Here is a 21531-nt window from a genome sequence, read left to right as displayed (position 1 = left end):
GAATGCACACTCAGTGCGCGCTAGTTTTCCCAGTGAAAAACATTATAAATTGAACTATAAATTGGAGAATACAGAGTAAAATATACACAAAAAAGAATTAATTAAATTGTAAAATTGTTTATATATCTGATTTTAATGTATAAAAATAATGTAATAAAAATATTGTATAACACATATTTTAAAATTTATAGTATTTAAAATTGGAGAAAATTTTATATAAAATTTTCATTCCTAGCATGAAATGATTTATCGAATCGACGTCAAAATCATTAATATTGCATCGTATCAAAACAATTATTTTTGAAATTTAAAGCTTTTATTACGTATTCATCAGCAGATTCTTAAACGGAAAATTTATATGTATATTTTCTATTAGGCTGTCGATATTTTGATATCGAGATTTGAAGCTATCTTAATTAGTTTTCTACATAATTACTTTTATTTATATACAGTGCTTTCCAGCTACGACACAAATCGACACTGTGTAACACAGTGTCCATTAGTGTAAGAGAGAAAATTTTAGTTGTTTCACTCACACTAATGGACACTGTGTTACACAGTGTCGACTTGTGTCGTAGCTGGAAAGCACCCATACACATACACACGCACACACACGCACACGCGCGCACACAGGGTGTTCATTAATGGTTATTCCCACGTTTTACCATAGGAGCACGCATTTGTTATTTTTAATATAATAATATGTTAGAAATACATAACCGTTAGTAAATCACGCTCCTATGGTAAAAAGTGGGTACAACCATTAATGAACACCCTGTATATCACTGTTATGTGGATAAGACGTAAATATTATATAAATTTGAGAGCACTGTAAAAGAATAAAATTATATTTCTTTGTTACATATATAATTCATAACATAATGTAAACATGTAATCTCGTAAAATATATGCAAACAATAAAAAAATTTTTTGCTTAATTTTTTGCTAAAAGATATGCTTAAGTTAACAAGAAAATTAAACATCTTTTGTGACTCTCTATATGAGTTTAATTATATTATAATTATGCAGCTATGTGTTGAGTGTTTTTTTGATAAATAATATTGGTACTCAAAATCTGTAGTTCATATATAGATTTTTAGTACACAGAGAAAAATGTATGTGGTATTTGTGACTAATTGCATACTTGGAAAATTATGCAAGGTTAAGAGAACTATTTTTATAGTTATTGTTAGTTCGAACAACCTTATATGTATAGTTGTGTCAATTGTGAAAATATTTTATTATAAATTATGATAATCACAACTATTAATATAGTAAAATATCAAGATATGTATAAAAATTCAAATAACTATTTTCATCGTTAACTCAACTACAATTATAGTGAATATAATTATTTTCTTAACCATGCAATTATAGTCACAAATATCACATACTTTTTTCTCTGTATGGTAGTACACAAAACTGTCCTAGCTAGCTGCTATGGCGTTCTATTTCTCATAAGAAAGGAATCACATAAATGGTATAAAAGGCAGAGATTGCAACAAAAAAACAGTATTCAATATCGAATCGAAATCGAATTATTCTGAGTTGATAATTCATCGAAAGACAAGATGTATGACATAATTCAATCAAATTCGATAAATATTTTGATTAGTTTTTGATGAATGTTTTCGGTGTGTCAATTCGGCATTGATTCAACGTCGATTTGATGAATCATTTCTTGCTGGGTTATATATTAGATTCAAATAAAAGTATTAATTTATTTTCTATTTAATTTTATTTCTTATGTATGTATTATACATGTTATATATTCAATTGTTACTATTATTTCTACTATTTCTAACGAAATATGACTCTTCTATATTTCCAGTTACAGTCATGATGTAAGAAGAAAGGTGAAACAAGTAACCAGATTCGCAGTAGACCATACTCCAGACCAATCAGAACTGGGTCCAAATTTTGAGATTCAATATGGCTACGGTTCTGGTACTGGGACGTATTTATACTTGTATTTATACGTGAATCTGAGATAATCGGTGAATCGGAGAAATTCAAAGCTACTTAAAAAAAGAAGAACGTGAAGGTAAGGTTGAGACTTTGTACATTAATGAAAATTGTGATAATTGTTATTTCAAATTTTTTAAACTTGGATTAAAAGAAATTTGGAAAGTTATAAGAATGAGCTTATGTGTATGGCTAAATTGTTACATTTCATGTTTATAACAACAGTGTTTATTGTAACAGTGATTTGTTTTATTGTAACAGTGATTTGTAATAAATTTCAAGTATTTTTACATTTTTATATTTATTTTTTTTAACAACTTCTACATTTTAAGTACGTGTGACTACATATGATTGTTTCGTATTTAAATTGCGCGGATATATTTGGACCCAAATTTCATTGGCGCATCACATCGAGTCATGTCTCTTACAGCGCATCGAGCCGCCGACGATGTGCGTTGTTTCACCTTGTTTTTTACATCATGGTTACAGTTTTCATGGTTTACGTTGTTTACGTGTAAAATATACATATATAATCTACATTAAGCGTAAACTATGTCGACTACGTAAACTATGTATAAAATGTTATCTATGTAAATTATAAGCATGGACCATAGAAAATTTAAATCTGGTATATGATAAAATGAAAATTTGATATATCGTTTTCTTTAATTTTTTAATTTTTACAAGTTACAAATAAACTAATATGAAAACTTGATTAATGTATAAGCAATTAAACAAATAACTAAATAAGGTCAATAAATAAGTTATAAGTTAGAGATAAATAAGCAATGATATATACATATGTGTATAGCTCAATTTAACATTGTAAGAATTAAAATCGCAATTTTTAAACAGGTACATTTTGGACTCACTTTTCTTTCTTCAACATATATTATCTTAAAAGATTAACATTAACAAATAAAATTAGATCAAATTGCATATACAAAGTATAATAAAGAAGAAAACTACATACCTATATTATAGTGCAGGCGCTCATGGATTTTTTGCACTATATGAATTTTTTTAAGTATTATTTATACGAAACTTTTTTTATGTAAGCACAGAAGCAATATAAATTATTATAAATTGGATAACACAATACAGAGAAAAGCAGGGTTAGTTAGTAACTAGTTAAAAATTTTAAAGTTAAATGATAAAGTTTAAAAGCTAACAGCTTTTAACTTAACTTAATTAATTTTCCATGATTTAATTTGTAACTTTAACTAGTTATTTTATAAATACACAAACACACACACACACACACACACACACATACACACACACGCACGCACGCACGCACGCACGCACGCACACAAACTTTATTTAATATATAAAATTTATTAACATTTTTCTTTAGTTAAAAATTTATTTATAATATAAAGGAAAAATACTATTATGTCAGATTATTTAACAATTTATTTATAAATAAAATATTAAATTTATTAGATTATCCATATTATTGTTAGTAAGTATATATATATATATATATATATATATATATATATATATATATATATATATATTGTTAGTAATTTAACTTTAATAGTGCATGAGTTTCGATTTTAATATGAATAATGCTTTTCAAAATTAACTTTAAATTAAATTTAATTAAAGTTGATTTAATCTTAATATAATTTTTAATTGAGTTTTTTGTTTATTTGAATTAACTAAATTATTTTTTAAAACCATAAACTTTAACTTAACTTAGTTTAAAAAATAGATTAATTTACCCAATCCAAATAGTGATTAAGTTATAAAATTGTTAATATATGTAATTTTAGTATCTCGATAAAATAAAAATATAGATATAATATTAAAAATTAAAAAATGAAATGTAATTGTTATTATTAAAAATCTGAATAAGGTTTGAATTTTCTGTGATCTATGGACCGTTCACATAGATAACATGTAAAATATAATTTAGATTGTACACACATAATGAAAATTATTTATATTTTACGTGCAAATGCCCGACCCTGCTGTAACACAAAGAAAAATAAAATGTAATAATTTATGTTAGAACAATTCATTGTATTATAATAATAGAATATTAAAATTAAATAATCAATTATTAGTCTCTCTTAAAATTAAAATTAAAGTAAAATAAAAAATTTTTAATTGGTTTATTATTTTGTTTACACGGAACTTGCAGCAAAGAAAAGTTTATATCATAATTTAATTATGATAAGATATAATTTTATGAAAACGTACAATATATAAGAAAATAACGTAAAAGTTTATAGAAAACTGTTTTTATAATTTTTAATATAATAAATACTTTATATATGAATTTTATATTTTGCATATTTTATATATTGCATTTTCTTAATTTCATAATGGTTATGAAAATCTATAAATAGTCATGCAAAACAAGAACAGAGCAGTATAAAAAGTAAATAATTTTTAATATACAATATTATTCCCAGTATTAATTGTTAATTTTAATGTAGTTAAAATTATAAATAACTTTTTAAAATAAAAGCACATATAAAATCTTATACAATTTTTAATGCTTTGTATTATTTGAAGTTATAATGCGAAATGTTAGTTTAATAAAATGAATTTGAAAACTTAATAATGAAAATAAATATATGTGTATATGTATTATGATTTTTAATTACATTTAATTGCTAATTTAATTACTACAGGACTAATTAAAATAAGTATTTTAAAATCTGTATTGTAGTAGAATACAAATGCAGAAAATAAGAAATACTGTACAAGGTAATAAACATAATAAAGTAGTAGTTTTTTTTTTTTTAATGGTGAATGAAGAAAGCATTTATGCATTCTTAGTGTTTTAGAAAAAAGGAAGAAAAAAAAACTTATACCGCTTATACGCGAGAAAATCTGCAATGTGAAAAAAGGGTAAAGAATAGAAATGCATGAGGATCGACGGTTATGTATCTTTGCCTTCTCGGCAATTTCGCACGGTTACATTCGAGATTTATGGCCCGATTTCGATTCCATTTCGCGCCGCGGTTTGTTTACTTATTGGCATCCAGAATATGTGCGCTGGCTGATGTTACGTCCAGGTTGTATTGCTTCGATGCTATCATCCAGATTTATCTATTGTGCTATTGAGACGAGACAGCGGAATGGAGATGATCACGCGATGCAAAATTCAGACGTCTCCCCATAAATTAAAATGAAACTCAAATATTCACGAATACCACGATAATTGACATGCCTTTTGTCTTTATACTTATAGATATTAAACTTATAGATATTACGCGTTTTGTTTTGTTCTTCAAAAGCAGATATTTTATAATAAACTTGAGAAAACGTTCCGACAATGTGTAAGCAAACTTTATATATTAATAAGAATTTTTGACGCATATTTCTTGATAATTAATTATTATATACATATATATCAACGTAGAATATAATAAATTAACATTTTAAACAAATTTGAGGGCATAATGACTTGGCCACTAAAATTAAACGAAATCATCATCTCCTTTTTGTTACTCTTTCCATTTTTATTAATCAAGCATTTTTGATACTTATTTATGTTTATACAACTTCTCTTTATACTTTTATCGATAGAACACGATATAACGGAATTTGATGATTTAATTTGGAAGCGCTCTATTGCATTAATTACGAAATCGCTTCTGCTTCTTGAACGGTAATTTAATTGACCGTGTCGATATATCTCACCAATCAATCACGATATATGCTTCATTGTTATACGGTATCTTTCACCGACAGGAACATTTCTATTACTATTATCGTTGCTTCTTAATTATTTCGAACGGCATTAGTATTTATGGCACGATTAGGCTTCATATCGAATTATACAAAATTACGGCGATAAAAGATGGAAATCATTTTCAATCTCGTTGTATCACTGGATCGATAAATCTGAAGCATATTGGCTTTATAAACGGCTTCCGTTTGCAGTGTACATTGTAATCGCGAGCGAGATGTATTGCGCAGAGAAATCGCTGTGTATCAAAATGAATAACTTTTTAAATATATTTCAACCTGACAATTACTCTATTTTTTTCCATAATTTTTACATTTCAGTTATTGTTATTAACTATATGTTGCATATATTTTTAATTGACTTATAATTTATTAGTGTCTAAGGATATTATATTCACATGATAGATCAATATTTCGTGAAAAAGTCAAAAGAAAGAAAATATTAAACAAATAGCAAAAGACATTAAGGATGTGGTTATGCAAGTTAAAAGAATCAATTTTATTAATTTAATGTTTAAAAAATTTTAAAATTAAAGGCTTTTTAAATTTATTCCTTCTTTTCCTAATCAACAATAAAAGAATTTTAGTCACAAACTCCCGAATTTTGGGAGTTCGTGACTAGAATTTTACGTTTTTTGGTTCTAAAAAAAGTTATAAGCTATAATGATTTTTGCAACGTAAAAATGACCATATTTTGCGGCAGTATTAAATAAATAGTTTTTAAACGATTAAGTAGATCTAAATAAATTTTTGCGCAAATATTTATTAGAATTTTATTAGAATATGAAAAATTTTGATTTAATTTGGAATGCCACTTTTTCAACAAATTTATTAATAAATGCTATAAAACGCGATTTTACATAAAAATCAAGCTTAAACAAAAAATTAATAACTTTGGAACCAATAAGAGAATTGTGCTGAAATTTTACACAGATATTTAAACGTAATACTAGAACAGCCTATGAAAATTTTATATTTTTATTGATGTTTTTATTGATTTGAGCTATGACACATATATACATTTTTAAGCAACGTATTATGACAATATTTCTAAAAAAAATTAAAACACCAATTAATAAAACGCTTTTATATTAACGATTTTTATTTGGGTTGTGTATTTGAAATTCGTAAAAAATATAGTAGAAAAAATTTTATTAGAACAAAATAAAATATACATATAGTATCCATTTTATAGCAATTTAAAATAAGACTAACAATAAGTCGCTATCATATTTAAAGTTATTTATATTGTAGTATGTATTTGCTCTATGTATTTTGTTCTTATATTTTGCTCTCGTAGAATTATTAAAACAATTTGTTCTTATTAAATTTCTTTATTATGTCATGTAAATTTAAAAATTATCTATTTTTTGTGGTTATTTTTATATTAATCTATATAAAAAGAAATAAAAATGAACATTTATGGAATCAATATGAACTTCTTGTATAAATATAAAGATATTAATAGCTTATAATACTTTTTAACTTAAACTTTATTCATACTAATTATTATTATTTTGAATTCATAATATAAACTCTGACTATACTTGATTGATTGAATAGCATAGATCACCTAGTATTTTCTACAGCTTTCAACAGATTGGCACTATGAATGTATAAATTATAATAATTTTTTTTTTGTAGAAATTGGATCTCAGAATCCTCGAATAAAAAATAGATATGAATTTTGGATCAGTAAACAAATTTACTGTTTCATTTTTATGACGTAGAAGTATAAAAAACACCTTAGTAAGTTTATTTTGTACTGTAACTCGTCGACAGTTCGGTATTGTTACAGGTCGTTCGTTGCGCAAATATTATATATTATAAAAAGTTGCACGATACTCTAATGACCCAGTGAGAAATAAAAAATCGAAATGATCACAAAATTTGATAATCGAAAAGGGGTCGAAATCCAATATCGATTCAAAATTTAGTTTAATTTTGAGAAATTTTTAACATAAAAAACAGCTTGATATTAAGTAATTTTTAACATCTAAATTTTAAACAGCTTTTGACATCAAAATCATTACGAATTCGACAGGTACTGCAAAACTTGAAAGAACCTACAGCATCTCCATAAATCTATTAATATTTTAATTCTTTCCAATAAAAAAAAAGTCGAATCTAGAGGTGCACCGGATAATGATTTTTATCGAATAGCAGGATACCAGATAATCATATACTCTCGCGGCTGGATACCCCCCGGATAATCGGGCTAGATACTATTTTGCCGGTTAAACCAGATATTATTCGTCAGAAAATGTTGCAAAAGTTAAATTATTAATCAAATATAAAAAACGAAATTTTATTTATTTTGATAGAAACAATGTTTGATTATCTTCATTTTCAACCTAATCTGAACAATTGTTAAACAATTATTTTAAAAATTAAATATTTAAATTTTTTATTATAAAAGTTAGCATTTTTGCATTGTCTAAAAGTAATTTATTTCGATTGTCTGCATAAACGTTTCCTGCGGAACTATATATACATATAGCCTTTCGGAATTTACTGAGGAGGGTGGAGCACTTAAATATTTTAAAACAAGATTTTCTAAATTTGGAAATTCGGAATAAATGTTTTTTCCACCACGATATAGGATTGTCTGGTCTTTTTATTAGAGGTAATATCAAATATTTCATGTGCTATAAGCTTAAATCACATCAATTTTGCAACAATGCCGATAAAAAATTTTTACCAACAGTGTCGCAAAATTGATATGATTTATAATTCCATATGCGAAAATGGACGTTGGTCGCTAATGATCGAAAAAGGCCAGGATGGTTGCTTTCAGCCTTCTCTCTGATTAAAATAAGCAATGGTGTTAATCTGATGTTAACATCAGATTATCCAGCCGGATAAAAAAAATATCCGGCTATCCGGTATTATCCGGTACGGGCCAGTATCCGTCATATCCGGCGATGCATCCCTAGTTTATCTGGATGTCTAACATGTCTAACCATGGGCCTAGTCTATGTGCTATCTGGATCTCCAACCATGGGCCTAGTTTATGTGCTATCTGGATCACCCAATTGTAAATATTCCATGCAATTATAATTAAAAGTGTATTAAATCCAGCATCAATAGCGAACAAAATTAGATAATTAGACCAAGCAGTAGTGGTACGATATTTATTTTCTGTTACTGCAATTAGAAAAATATAATTTGTAATTAGTAAATAATTATATCCATTATTAATTAATTAATTTTCTTTATAATAACTAGTTATTACATTATATATTAAAAAATTAATTTTGTTAAATATAAAAATTTATTATGAATAAATTTATCTGTTGATTCTAAATAAAGCTAAATTATTTATATATAAAAAATAACTTTTTAATAAATTTTTTAATATATTAATTGTTAAATAAAGATATAAAAAAAATAATTTAATTACGCTATATAATTAAATTATAACAAGTTTTTAAATGAAACTAAGAGAAAAGAGTTATATAATTCTGTCTATATATTTTTATCCTATGTATATCTTTTAACATTTTATAATGCTTACAACATTAATTTTATAATCTTTGATATAGTATTCTTACTAAAATTTGTAGTAAATTTTAATATATTATGTTATTTTTTATCATATTATATCATTTCTTATAATTTTATTTATTGTTAAAAAATATAATAGGCATAACACTTGCCATTTTTGAAGCTTATACAATTAAGAGAATAATAAATAAATAAAGTGTTATTTTTTTAATATAAATATAAATTACTTTACCCATATATATCCATACTAATAGCATCATAATGAAATTCATCCAGTCATTTTTATTGTTAAGCAAAAACATTTTTCTTGATGATAAATAGTATCTTGATATATGGCGTAATGTCTGAAATTAGTAACATTTCAAATTAATACTGGGTTTATTTTCGATGTTTGAATATTGGAGAATATAATAATATATATTATCTGCCAGCTTATTAATTCGCGATCTATTTATCGATAATGGACGGGAATGTTGAGCCACGAATTACGAGCCACGATCTGTGAGCTGCGACCCACGTGCAGCAAGCTGCAAACTAAGCTATGAGCTGCTAACAATAACGAATTACTCTGGCCACGTGGCTCACTGTGCTCTCGATTTTCCGCGAATCTGTACACGCGATGAACCTTAACTTTATATCAAAGCCGTGAGTATTTTTTCGATGTTACACAGCTCAGTTCACAATATTTCACCCGAAGACGATAACGTTTTATAATATTTTATAAGAAAAACAAACATTCTTTTTAAAGAATTCTAACCTGTATAAATTTCTGCAGTAAAAGAGTTTCACAAACTTCTCATAGACTGATGGATCGTTTTGAAATCTTGAAAAGGTATTGCTGACTTGTGTAAAAGTAACTTGTTAAAAATCGTAACGTTAATGCAAATGTTTCGTGCACAATAATGTATATGTATACTTATTGTTAGACCAAGCTTACGAACTCTAGCGCAAAGTTAGACTGATGAAGAAACTGTACGAAAAAGAACCATCTGTACGTGATCCCCTCTTTTCAATCAACACCAGGTAGTCCTTGGAGGAAAAAAAGAAAACTCATAGATGACTCATGTCGAACAGTTTTACCGTCAATACGCCATCTTCATGTTTTCTACAGAAAGACTGTTGAATGCTGGATCTAGGTATGAATTAAAGATGCATCGGATAGTTATTTTTACCGATAGCTGGATACCGGATAAACATATATATACTCTCGCGACCGGATATCGGATACTATTTTGCCGGATATTATCCAGTAGAAAATGTTGTAAAAATGAAGTTAAATTATTAATTAAATAAAAAAACGAAATATTATTTATTTTGATAGAAATAGTGTTTTATTATCTTTATTTCAACTTAATCTGAATAATTGTTAAACAATTATTTTCAAAATTAAATATTTAAACTTTTTATTATAAAAATTAGTATTTTTGCATTGTCTGAAAGTAATTTATTTTGTTTACATAAACGTTTTCTGCGGAACTAAATAGCTTTTCGGAATTCACCGAGGAGGGTGGAGCACTTAAATATTTTAAAACAAGATTTTCTAAATTTGGAAATTTGGAATATTGTTTTTTCCACCACAATATAGGATTGTCTGTTCTTTTTTTTAGAGGTAATACTAAATATTTTATGTGCTGTAGGCTTAAATCACATCAATTTTGCAACAATGCCGATAAAAATCTTTTATCGACAGTGTCGCAAAATTGATGTGATTTATAATTCCATACGCGAAAATGGATGTTGGTGACGCTAATGGTCGAAAAACGCCAGGATGGCTGTTCTCAGATTTCTCTCTGATCGAAATAAGCAATGGTGTTAATCTGATGTTAACATCACATTATCCGGCTGGATAAGAGAAAATATCCGGCTATTCAGTACTGTCCAGCCTCTGCCGGATAGTGCCGGATAATCGGATACATATCCGGTATCCGGTGCATCCCTAGTCGAATCAATATCGGAATTATTAAATATACTTCGATTCAACATTAATTCGATGTCTAATCGACAAATTATTTCAGTCGTTTCTCCCTCTCCTTATCTTTCAACTCCCAACTATCAAGATTATTTTTTCTCCGTATTCTAGGACTAAACTTTGTGTACGATTTATCTTTTTTCTTTTTCTCTCTTAGGACTCTTTAAATCGATGTTGAATCGATAAATTATTTCAACATCAAAAGTATCATATTGATATCATTTCAATTTCGAATCGAGATTTTACGTATAAACGAATGTACACAGAGTTACAACAGTAAAATTGAACAAAACGATAACAGGGCGCACATATGTATTACGGAATTGTTTGGAAAGGATTTCGATCGGTATTATTCCGTTTTCCCTAGAAAACACAATAGAAATCTAGAAAATAATTGAATAATTCCGATCGGAATTCATTCCGAAAAGTTCAATAATACGTGCCCTGAAGTGGCTGTCTATCATTCATGTAAAATTGTTTTTGGCAACTCAAAAATAAGTCGAAATTCAAACGAACGTCGAGTGTTTTACTCTTGCCAGCACTATCAAGTTAGTTTCGATATCCAATACGTCGTTTCGATATTGTTTCGGTATTAGCTTCCTCAATGGAGAGATTTCAAACTGTCGTCAAAAGTTACAGAATAGGCCTACATGCTACCATTCTCGGATTAACAAATATCTTGCGCGTAATTACGAATTTATGCGATAAAAACTTTCACATTTAAAGCAGTTGATGGTCAACGTTTTTTTTATAAATCAATTTCTCCAAATTCTTTATTCTTTAAATTTTCATATTTTGTTTTAAACCGAAATAGGATTTAAAAAATGTTCACTTCTTAATTACCTTGATAATATATTTGCAAACAAGAGCTAGTAATATCGTACTGTCGGTAAGATAAGGTATGTGCGAGTGAATGAATAGAACGAATAAAGATTAACGATTAGACACAGATCGTTACGCCGACATATAATATTGCCGAAGATGAAAAGGTTGATTAGTTTATTCTTACAAGGTACAACATAAAAATCAATCATGCAAATTTTCTCGTTGAGCTCAATATAGAGTATGTACGGGAAAGTAGCTGAAAACCTAATCCTTCAATATTTTAAATATTTATTTCATATAAGCAAATATTTAATAACAAAAATAAAAAGTAAATAAGAAATATGTAATATAGATAAAAAACAAGTTTTATTTTGTTTTGTGCATGCTATTGGCATATTAAAAAATCAAGTATATAGCTTATAATAACGTAATTATGCAATTTTATTTTAAATTGTTATATTTTCATAAGACTTGTAGAATATTTTACATTTATTGTATATACGTATTTACAATTTTTATAAAAATTAAATCGATAATTTTATAAACTCTATAAAATTTCCTAATTTGTATCATTACAAATTTTACTATAAAGGAAAGATAATAATGTAAGATTGATAAGTGATAGTATAATAATGATTGCTGTGAATGAAAATTTGTCAAGTACAAAAATAAATTTGAGCCAATTTTATTTCTTGTTCTTTCATTAGTTATTGATTAATTATTAAATATTTGATCGCTTTTTCGTCAAATTAATAAAATCAATATTAGTCAAAGGTTTTTTACATTTTTAATTATTTTAATTCATAAATTTGATATTTTTGAAGACGATACGATTTAAGATATCATAAGTACTTTAGGCAACCGGTTTTTCTATGTTACGCCATTCGCAGCATGTTACAGAGAAGCTTATAACAAAATAATTTGTTATTACTGAAAGGTTTAACGTGTAATAATGGATGACTGAAACATCAAGCTACAATTTCAAACTTTTATTACGTCCAAAACAACACCAAATATGAAATATAATAAAAAATAACTCAAGTGGTACGTATTTAGCAACTTTTTCCTATATATACTTTCATAAGAGCTATTAAAAGTCAGCATTCCCAAAGAAAGTTGTTCATGTGACTGACGTAGTTTGTGTATTATGCATGTAAGAAAATGTATTTTAACATATGCTGTTCATAAAGGGATGCTAAGACCGATATTCATAGTCAATTTGTATTTCAAGACTATCTTAAGTAATGTCTTAATAAGATGCAGTTGTGATTGATTGATAGCATCTAAAGATAGTTTTAAATATAAGATACGACGGTCTTAAATAACAAAAAAAAAATTAAAAATTGACTATGAATGTCAATAGGAAGTTGGTACAGACTCACTGAAATTTTTGATAAGTCTTCTTTATTATCTCCTATCGTAGAATACATTGCTTGACAAATGATTATACAGACGTACAATATCCAGCAAATCGTTCGCTTCGTATTTTACAATTTCGTCGGCCAATACTCCGCACCTTGCTCGCCATCACAGCTATTTACAGAATATAATGTAAGACCTTAGTTTTTCGGTATACAACGTGTGTAATCTGAGAGACGATAGTGTATACGCCTTTCTGACATCTCAGTACTCTGCATCTCGGATACTTCCTAAACGATTGCTTTTAAAACAATTTGTAAAGTACACGGTAAAAATTGTGCGTTATCCCCCTGAACATCGTAAGACCTTATCAAGACGGGGATCGTAAAGTTCGTTCCAGATGCTTGTGTATCTTCTAGGAATGCATGATCGTCGGGAAAAAAATGAGTTCATAAGCGAACCTCGGGAAAACTTTAACTATGATTAATTCGCGGACACAGCAGGTCGCTATAAGCGTATAGAAAACTTTGTTTTGATCGACGACGCGCGCGCGAAGTTTAGAGAATCAGACATTTATTAAGATTTCCTCTGCTCGCGCAAAGAATTATTGAGATGATTTATGAGCCGAGCACGGAAGGGATTACTGTCGCATTGTACGTTACTTAGCAAACATCTTATATTTCTCTCTTCCATAATCTCTAGCGATAGTTTAGAAATTTCGAGATCATTTATTCACTTAAAGCCTTTCGCAAATCAGATGCCATCGTTAATTTTTCAAGCTTATTTATTGCAGCATCTTTAGACGAACGATTACTTTGCTTCCCGATGTGTGTGCTCTATTCTGAAAATAACAATGTATTTTACACAAAGTCTCGTACGTTTTTAACGCAACACGACGGCAGGAATGAATGATCCCTAAGCTCTATTAACGATAGAGTCACGTGAATCAATCGAAATCCGGCACGGACATTTCTCGCACATTTGCAACATTTAATTTGCCTCTCTCACATTGACGAAAGAAATAAATTGATATATCAATCGGTATTACAGTAGTGGAAGAATTTTTCCCAAATTATTTTTGTTGTTGCTCGATAACAAGATCTAACAAGATTTGTTCACATTCACGTCTATTACACTCTAGGACAATATTGTATTTACAATCGTGAGCTTCAGTGAAAGCGGTCGACAAGCGAGCCGTGACGAATACGACTCGAAATAACTGGACTTGACGCTCTAACAATAAATACTAATATAATGTTATCGTACAGTCACATATTAATTCTATGTACAAGTAATATTTCATTAACGTTGGTATGTATCGATATATTTCGCTTTATGAACAGAGGCTTGCAGATTCGATTACGTTATGCGTTATCTTAAAAATGGTACAGTTGATGGCACAGAAAGAAAAAAAATAAAAGAAATTCAATTTTTATTTCACTTTAGCATTACAGTAAATGTAATAAATAATCGTAAACTTGTTACAAGGAGACGAGACGAAAGTATGTCGAAATATGAGTCGGTAATACATTTATTATAATTGCGTTTACTATCAATTTGTGCTGAAATGTTACAATACTGAGACACGCACACTTTCGTATAAGACTTGCGATATAGAAGGACGGCAGAAGCAAATCTCGTTAATTCATTAATTACGGAAGTGGAATTATATCGTTAAGATATTGTTGCAACTCAGATATTTATAAATGAGATTTCACTTCTGGAGGGGGAGGGGGGGATATCATCTGTCTTCCGAGATTTCCTCTCCTGCAATTTCTCTTCGACATTTCGCTTCAGTAGCAACGATAACGATTCCACCGGATGGCAAACACTTATCTATTTAACGTTCGCCTTAAACCGAAATACATGAATAGCTATTTTATTCTCGTGAAAAGAAAACGCTATTAAATTAATCCCTCGCCGGGGATGTTCTACGCGGGCTGCGAGGGGACGAGAACAAAATAAAGCGAGATGAAAATGAATAAATTACAAGTAAGCACATTGATCAAATATTGCTAACTTTGTGCGAAGTGAGTTTGCTTTAATTTAGTAGCACTTTACTCGGATCCTTTGAAATGATAGTAGCCGGAAGTAGCAGGAACACACTAATTGCCCTGGGTAGAAGCGCAATTGAGTATCAAGAGACATAGATTCGACTTTCTGAAGTTTTCGAAAACTCAGACGGCTCACAGGCTGATTCGCGCGCAGAATGAATATGTAAGGCGACAGCAGAGAACCATTAATTCCATTAAGTCGGCCGCTGGAAGGTCGGGCTGGCTTTGCTTTCCTCCTCTCGTTTTTTTTCTCTCTCTCTCTCTCTCCCCCTCCCCCTCTCAAGGTTGAAACGCACCGATGAGGCTGAATCCCGTGGCGTTTGACTTTCATTGGATATTTCTCGTGCAAAATTGTCGCGCTAAAGTTTCGTGTCGACCATCGAGAGCTTTGAACTCGGTTATATTTCCCTGGAGTACGACAGAGGAAACCGGAACGTAAGGGCGAAAGATGAGGAGGTACGTAGGAAAGAAAATCCTGAAAGGAGAGAAGCCGGCCTGGACTTTCGCCGCGCTGGGACCACGTTCTGGGCTCATAGACAGCGTTATGTATGGACGTAAAAAATTGCTGGCCACAATCTGCTGTATATTGCAACGGTAATTATGCTAATCTAGGAAAATAAGGACTTCTCCTTTCGCCTCAATGCTCGCGAAATAATGCATTCCCATCTCACAATTCGTTAAAAAAATTACAAGTAGAAGAAAAGGAAAGAATAATGGAATAAAAGAATAGAAATGAGAGTACCGTAATACCGTCCTTTTTGTTATCGAGGAAGATACAGTGTAAGTTTTACGAAACGGCGAATATAAAAAAAAAATCGCATAATATAAAATCGCATTGAGGTATTGGATGATCAATTGATATTAATTAAAAAAATTTTTAACGGAGGATGCAAGGTTGCACGCTTTATTTATTTATTTTTGTAACTTTCTTCCTCACCTCGCGAGTAGCAAAGTGATGATACGATACGATATATATGTTTTCTTGATGTAGCCAAATTCACTTACATTTAACGAATTCAATATCCGCAGTGAAAAGTTACGTCAAACTTTAATTCGCTTCACAAGTTCACCTCGTAAATGAGTCTATTATCTCGAGAGGAAACTTCGTGAAAGAATTAAAAGCGATCTAAAATAGCGCGACCAAAAAGGAAACCCGTAAGTCCTAAGTACCATACAAGAATATCGATTAATAAAACTTTAATCAGAGGGCGTTATACGAAATATCGATCGCGCGCGATATCATTCTCCCTGTGTCTTCCTTTCCATTTTTCGCGGTGCTCCATCTTTTTAACCAAGGAACGCGACAGCGGCGGCGGCGGCCAACTTTTAAGCATTTCCTCCGGCATTCGCAATCGCGACACGCCGGCGGTTATTGCACGATTCCTCGCGTACACGGGGACGTATATGGAAAGTTGTAAATAGATTCTCGCAACAAATCGCCGTAGCGCCAGCTTGGAGCAAGCGCCCGCGTTTCGACTCGAACTCGAGTGTGAGGAAGTTTGTACGGGCGGGTAGGTTGGATCGATGGCTGGATGGCCTGGTACGAGCACCAAAGTAAAGTTTGTCTTGGCTGCCGGCCACGACCCTCCATCGAATCACCGACGGAGTGATAACGATAACTCTAGCAACTGCTCAAGCCAGTATCGATTGTCATTAGACACCGTACGAAATTCTCTCGCCTGCAAGTTGCGCCGGCGGCGACGCGGGCCTTCTCAGCGATTCGCTCGGCGCTTTTAATATCGAGGTGACGTACGTACGATCGCTCGTAAGTGACGAGACCGGCCGACAAAATCCCTTATACCGTATGATATGTTACAGGGAACAGACCATTTCGTCCCTCTGCGTGACGAGCTTCCGCGTCGGTCCGGCGCAATTTTTTTTACATATCGTACTCGCAAAGGACTATCTAGTATAAAAAAAATACGAGTCGAATTTAACATATACATTTTATTCTAGCTTTACGTTGAATTTTAAATTATATGTTATCTATAGTTGCGCGAAGAGAGATATGTAACGAATATTTAATGCGGCAACATATAGGTGGTGTGGCATGCTCACAACATTAATCGCCGCGCGCGCAGGTGATCGCTCCATAACGCGGCGCAAATAATCGGCTAATTCACAGTTACGCTTTGTTTTACGCACTTTTCTCGTAGACTATTCGAATATCAATATGAAAGAACGGGGATAGTCGTGTTCTAAACGCAATATCCTTAGGGATTAATGTCCTATCCGTAAGTACCTTAGTTATTGTTCTTGAGCACAGAATTTGATTTCATTCATTCGTCCATTTGATTCTGGCGTCCGGCCGATGGCAGTGTAACGAACAACACGTTGCTAATTATTATTACAATGTTACAACACCCCGCTACAATTATCGCTGAGCAAACGATCGCGTCTCAATTCGCCGATAGTTAACACTGCAGTCAACCCTCAGCTGACACACTGGGTTTCGTATATCCGGGCTGTTAAAAAAAAAAAGAATTCGTTTCCTTCTCTCCTGAATATTTCGAATATATTCAACTTCTCGACTTTTGCATCTGTTCATTCTTCTTCTTGGCCTTCTGGCGTATCGATTAAAAAAAAAATTGTTTAAATTCCGTGCATTACGTACAGAGATATACGCGATTGAAAATGGTTGGGTGACGTACACCCACGTGTGGCAAAATATCGAATCCGATATAGTGTGTCGGTTGAGGGTCAAAATTATATTTCGTAGGCAACCTTTCACTCGAACGAGTTAATGAGCGAGTTCGAGCCGGTAAAGGAGGGAAGATTTTTCTAGGTCTGCTCGTCAAGCAATTGAACATGATTGGTTGGATCCAGGGGTAAGAACCAATCATGTTCTATCGCTCGGCGAGCAAACCTAGTCGCCTCGCCGGCTCGAGCTCGCCTAATACCTTTAAATGATCCCTCCATTTTAGATGTCGCTCACACCGCACTCGGAAAATGTAATCATTGTTCAACGACAATCGGTTCGCTATCTTCGCAGCTTTCCACGTACGACAGTGTGATTGAAATTACAGTTCGGTAGAATCGCGGGGACGTAGGAAAACGTGACAGATCGATCGATAAGCGGGTATGCGTGCGAGTAACCGCGCGTACGTGTGTACCCTCAATCTGTCCGGAGCTAGATGCCGAGAGGGTCGATAGCTTAGTTATATTACAGACAAGAACCGCGCTCGCTTCGTGAAGAACGCTTAAGTACGGAAATATAAAAAATCCTTACATGTCCCTATCTAAGTAGGCGTGTAGAAACATTAAGTCGGTTCCCGTTCGCAAGCCAGGACGTCCTCGAGGTCTCATTGAATATTAAGCGGGCGAGCCGCGCTCAAGTCATCCGCGCCAACGTCTAGATTGATTTTGCTCAAATTGATATTGCCCGTGTTATTTCGCTAAAGGAATCGCTGTCAAGCATAAATTCGACACTATTGGAAATTAATTTCAAGAGAAAGGATCCCGTAAAGAAGAATTCCCTCGTAACTTGCCATGAAATTATAATATTGGTCGAAAGATATGTTAATTTGCCGAAGAACGGAGTTGCCGGATCTGCTGTTTTATTATAAGTCAGACTGCTTTCGCGAAGATAGATCGTAAAACGAAATTGCAAAGGTACTTCCGCAACAACAGCTACATTGATCTCCTCGAGGGAAGAATCTGACAAATCTTCAAGGCTCATGGTCGAAGATCCGTACGTGCATCTTTGATGCGCGCACCGTCTTTATTTATATTTATGTAGAATTACATTTTTAAAATTTTATCTTGGTATTTCGTTTTCGCGGGGACTGTCTAAAGCATTCTTTAAGACGCTGTATTTTTTTAAGACGTTATTTATATTGAAGAAATATCAATTTTTCAGTCGATTCCACGGCTTTCTTAGGAAACAGCAGCGGTACGTGACGCGAATGAGGAAGATAGGGAAATAAAAGAGTGGAGTCTCAACATTTCCGCGCACGAACGGCATACCGGCCGCGAATGAAATGCACCATTGCCCCTTGGGAAATTATTTTATGCCGGTCATTTGCTCTATTCATTTTATCGACGATGTAAACGTAATTCCGTTAATGCCGGTACGCGAATGTCCGAGTCGTAATAGATAATTACTCGTGGCTCCTGGAATTTTACACTCTTCGTGATTTCTTTAATTAATCCGCATTACTTTAAGTTACACGGATGCGGACGCGACTGTTCATTTACAAGTGCCTTTAAATGGCGCATCCGTACCTTGCTAAACGCTATACGTACCCTTAATAATAATTTGTGCCCTTAATCAGCGTAAAGTAAACTTTGGCAGTGCCATTTGCATTTATCCTTCCAGCATGTAACATCCTGTTTTCGTGCAAGAGAAGTAACTCCGTATTCCAGCAATATCCGGCAAACATTTATTAAAGACACTTCAAAATTAGTCTGGCAACGTCCGGTGGAAGTTCAAGAAATTTCTACGGCATCCGAGAGACTTTGCTTATCTTGGTGCCTCTTACTTAGAACTTTTATACAACGTACTGTATTTATCAAAAACACGGCGCATAGTTACAAATATATTATAATACTTTTAAATTAAAATACAATACAATTTCATTTCAATTGTAGTTGTGATACACAAGTTTCGAGACGAAGGGAAGAATTATTGGAGCAATAAAAAAATTTGAAATTGTAGAATTTTCATTTCTATGTCAATTTATATGTCACTTTTATCATGGGCGAAAATGAGATTTATCTTGCATCGATTTCAAGGAGAATGTCCTACTTGCGTCAACGGTTCAAGCACTTATCATTTTATTTAATTGTTCGAATGTGTCCCGGATAGCGCACTGTTCATACGTTCATTTATGCTCATTAGTATTATCACTAATGGAAACGTATTAATGATTCCATCATTAATCGTTGAATCTAGACACGTGAAGTAGCATATATTGAGACAGTGTAAAAAACGTTGCAACGTAAAAAACGTTGCTCACAATCGTTTATCAAATTACGAAAAAGACGATATTAGTAGGTAACTTTAATGAATTGTGTAACAATTAGAATTGCCTATAAATTTTCACATCTGAAAAGTTTTACAACGCTATAATCTACGTTCTTGATAAAAAAAGCAAAGGTGTAAATTTTTGGGCGCCGTTATTTTCGGACTTTACGTCTTAGCATGTTTAAACTGTGAATTTAAACGTTAACAATAGACTCAACAAAAAAGTCGTCTTCTCGTCGCGATCTGACAACACGACTTTAGCATGTACAACGTGTTATAGATACCTATCCATCTGGGTTACGTTCCGTAAAAACGCTGCTGGGTAATCTCCAGTTGATTGGACCCGGCCGCCGGACCGTCAATCTCCGGAAATCCGCGTCCAAGTTTCACATTTCCGTATTTTCCTCGGCCTCTTCGTCGACCTTGGGCAACATGTAGACGGCAGAGATCGGCGGGACGTGATCCTCGAGCTTCAGGATCGGCTTGCAATCTCTGGTAACGTCCACTTGATTGAAGGTGTCCTTCAGGATGTTGATTTCGTTCTCGTGCGCAAATATATTGGTAGGTGGTTCAGTGCCACATATATTGTTCTCGTCGGTGCCGTTCCTGTGGCACAGATTGCCCGACGGAAATTGTCACGAGGTCAGCGCGAACGGATCCGTCGATAGCTCATCTACGGACGAGCTCGGCTTCACCGGCTCCGACTTGTCCGTCTGGTGACTCAGTCGGTGGACGATCTCGTCGTGGAGAATGTTGAAGCACATCGCCGTCAGGGCCATTCCTGACATTATGTAGCAGGAGCAGAACCAGACTGTCACGTTTCTCGAGTCGGCGAGGGTGTGGCGAGGATAAGAACCGGGCACCATGTCGCCGAAGCCGATGGTGCTTAGGCTCATGAAGCAGAAATAGCTTGCGTCTAGATGGAAGAAGCGCTAGTCGTTAGAGAGCACAAGCAACATTGATAAAAAAATCACGTTTTTTTTAAAGAATAAAACGTGTTTTTTTATTGAAAATATATTTTTAATGTTTTTAAATAGTATTTTTAAAAACATGTTTAAAATAAAAATATATAATTTAACCGTGTTTTAATCACATATAATATATAAACATATAATCTATAAAATATTTTATACAATTATGTCAATCTCATATTATATATTTCATATTTTATAAGG

General features: G+C 32.0%; 1 protein-coding gene and 1 long non-coding RNA gene across 7 annotated transcripts in view; both read right to left on the bottom strand.

Moving 5' to 3' along the window:
- Positions 1-7482: 7482 nt before the first annotated feature.
- On the bottom strand, positions 7483-10418 carry LOC105198137. Its single transcript, XR_850858.3, has 3 exons — positions 9941-10418; positions 9416-9527; positions 7483-8823 (listed from the first exon to the last, which is right to left on the bottom strand). It is a non-coding gene; the product is annotated as an uncharacterized LOC105198137 (long non-coding RNA).
- Positions 10419-13364: 2946 nt separating this feature from the next.
- Positions 13365-21531, bottom strand: part of LOC105198139 (TWiK family of potassium channels protein 9) — a 428118-nt gene continuing 419951 nt past the window's right edge. For all 6 annotated transcript variants that reach the window (XM_026135521.2, XM_039452969.1, XM_026135520.2 and 3 more), the window contains one exon: positions 13365-21272. In XM_026135521.2, the coding sequence (XP_025991306.1) occupies positions 20992-21272 (281 nt within the window). In that variant the 3' untranslated portion in view covers positions 13365-20991. The remainder of the gene's footprint in view (positions 21273-21531) is intronic.

This window comes from Solenopsis invicta, chromosome 8 (assembly GCF_016802725.1).
Source record: "Solenopsis invicta isolate M01_SB chromosome 8, UNIL_Sinv_3.0, whole genome shotgun sequence".
In the NCBI taxonomy this organism is placed as follows: Eukaryota; Metazoa; Arthropoda; class Insecta; order Hymenoptera; family Formicidae; genus Solenopsis; species Solenopsis invicta.
Note: the sequence above shows the minus strand (reverse complement) of the source record. Positions and strands in the feature narration are given on the sequence as shown.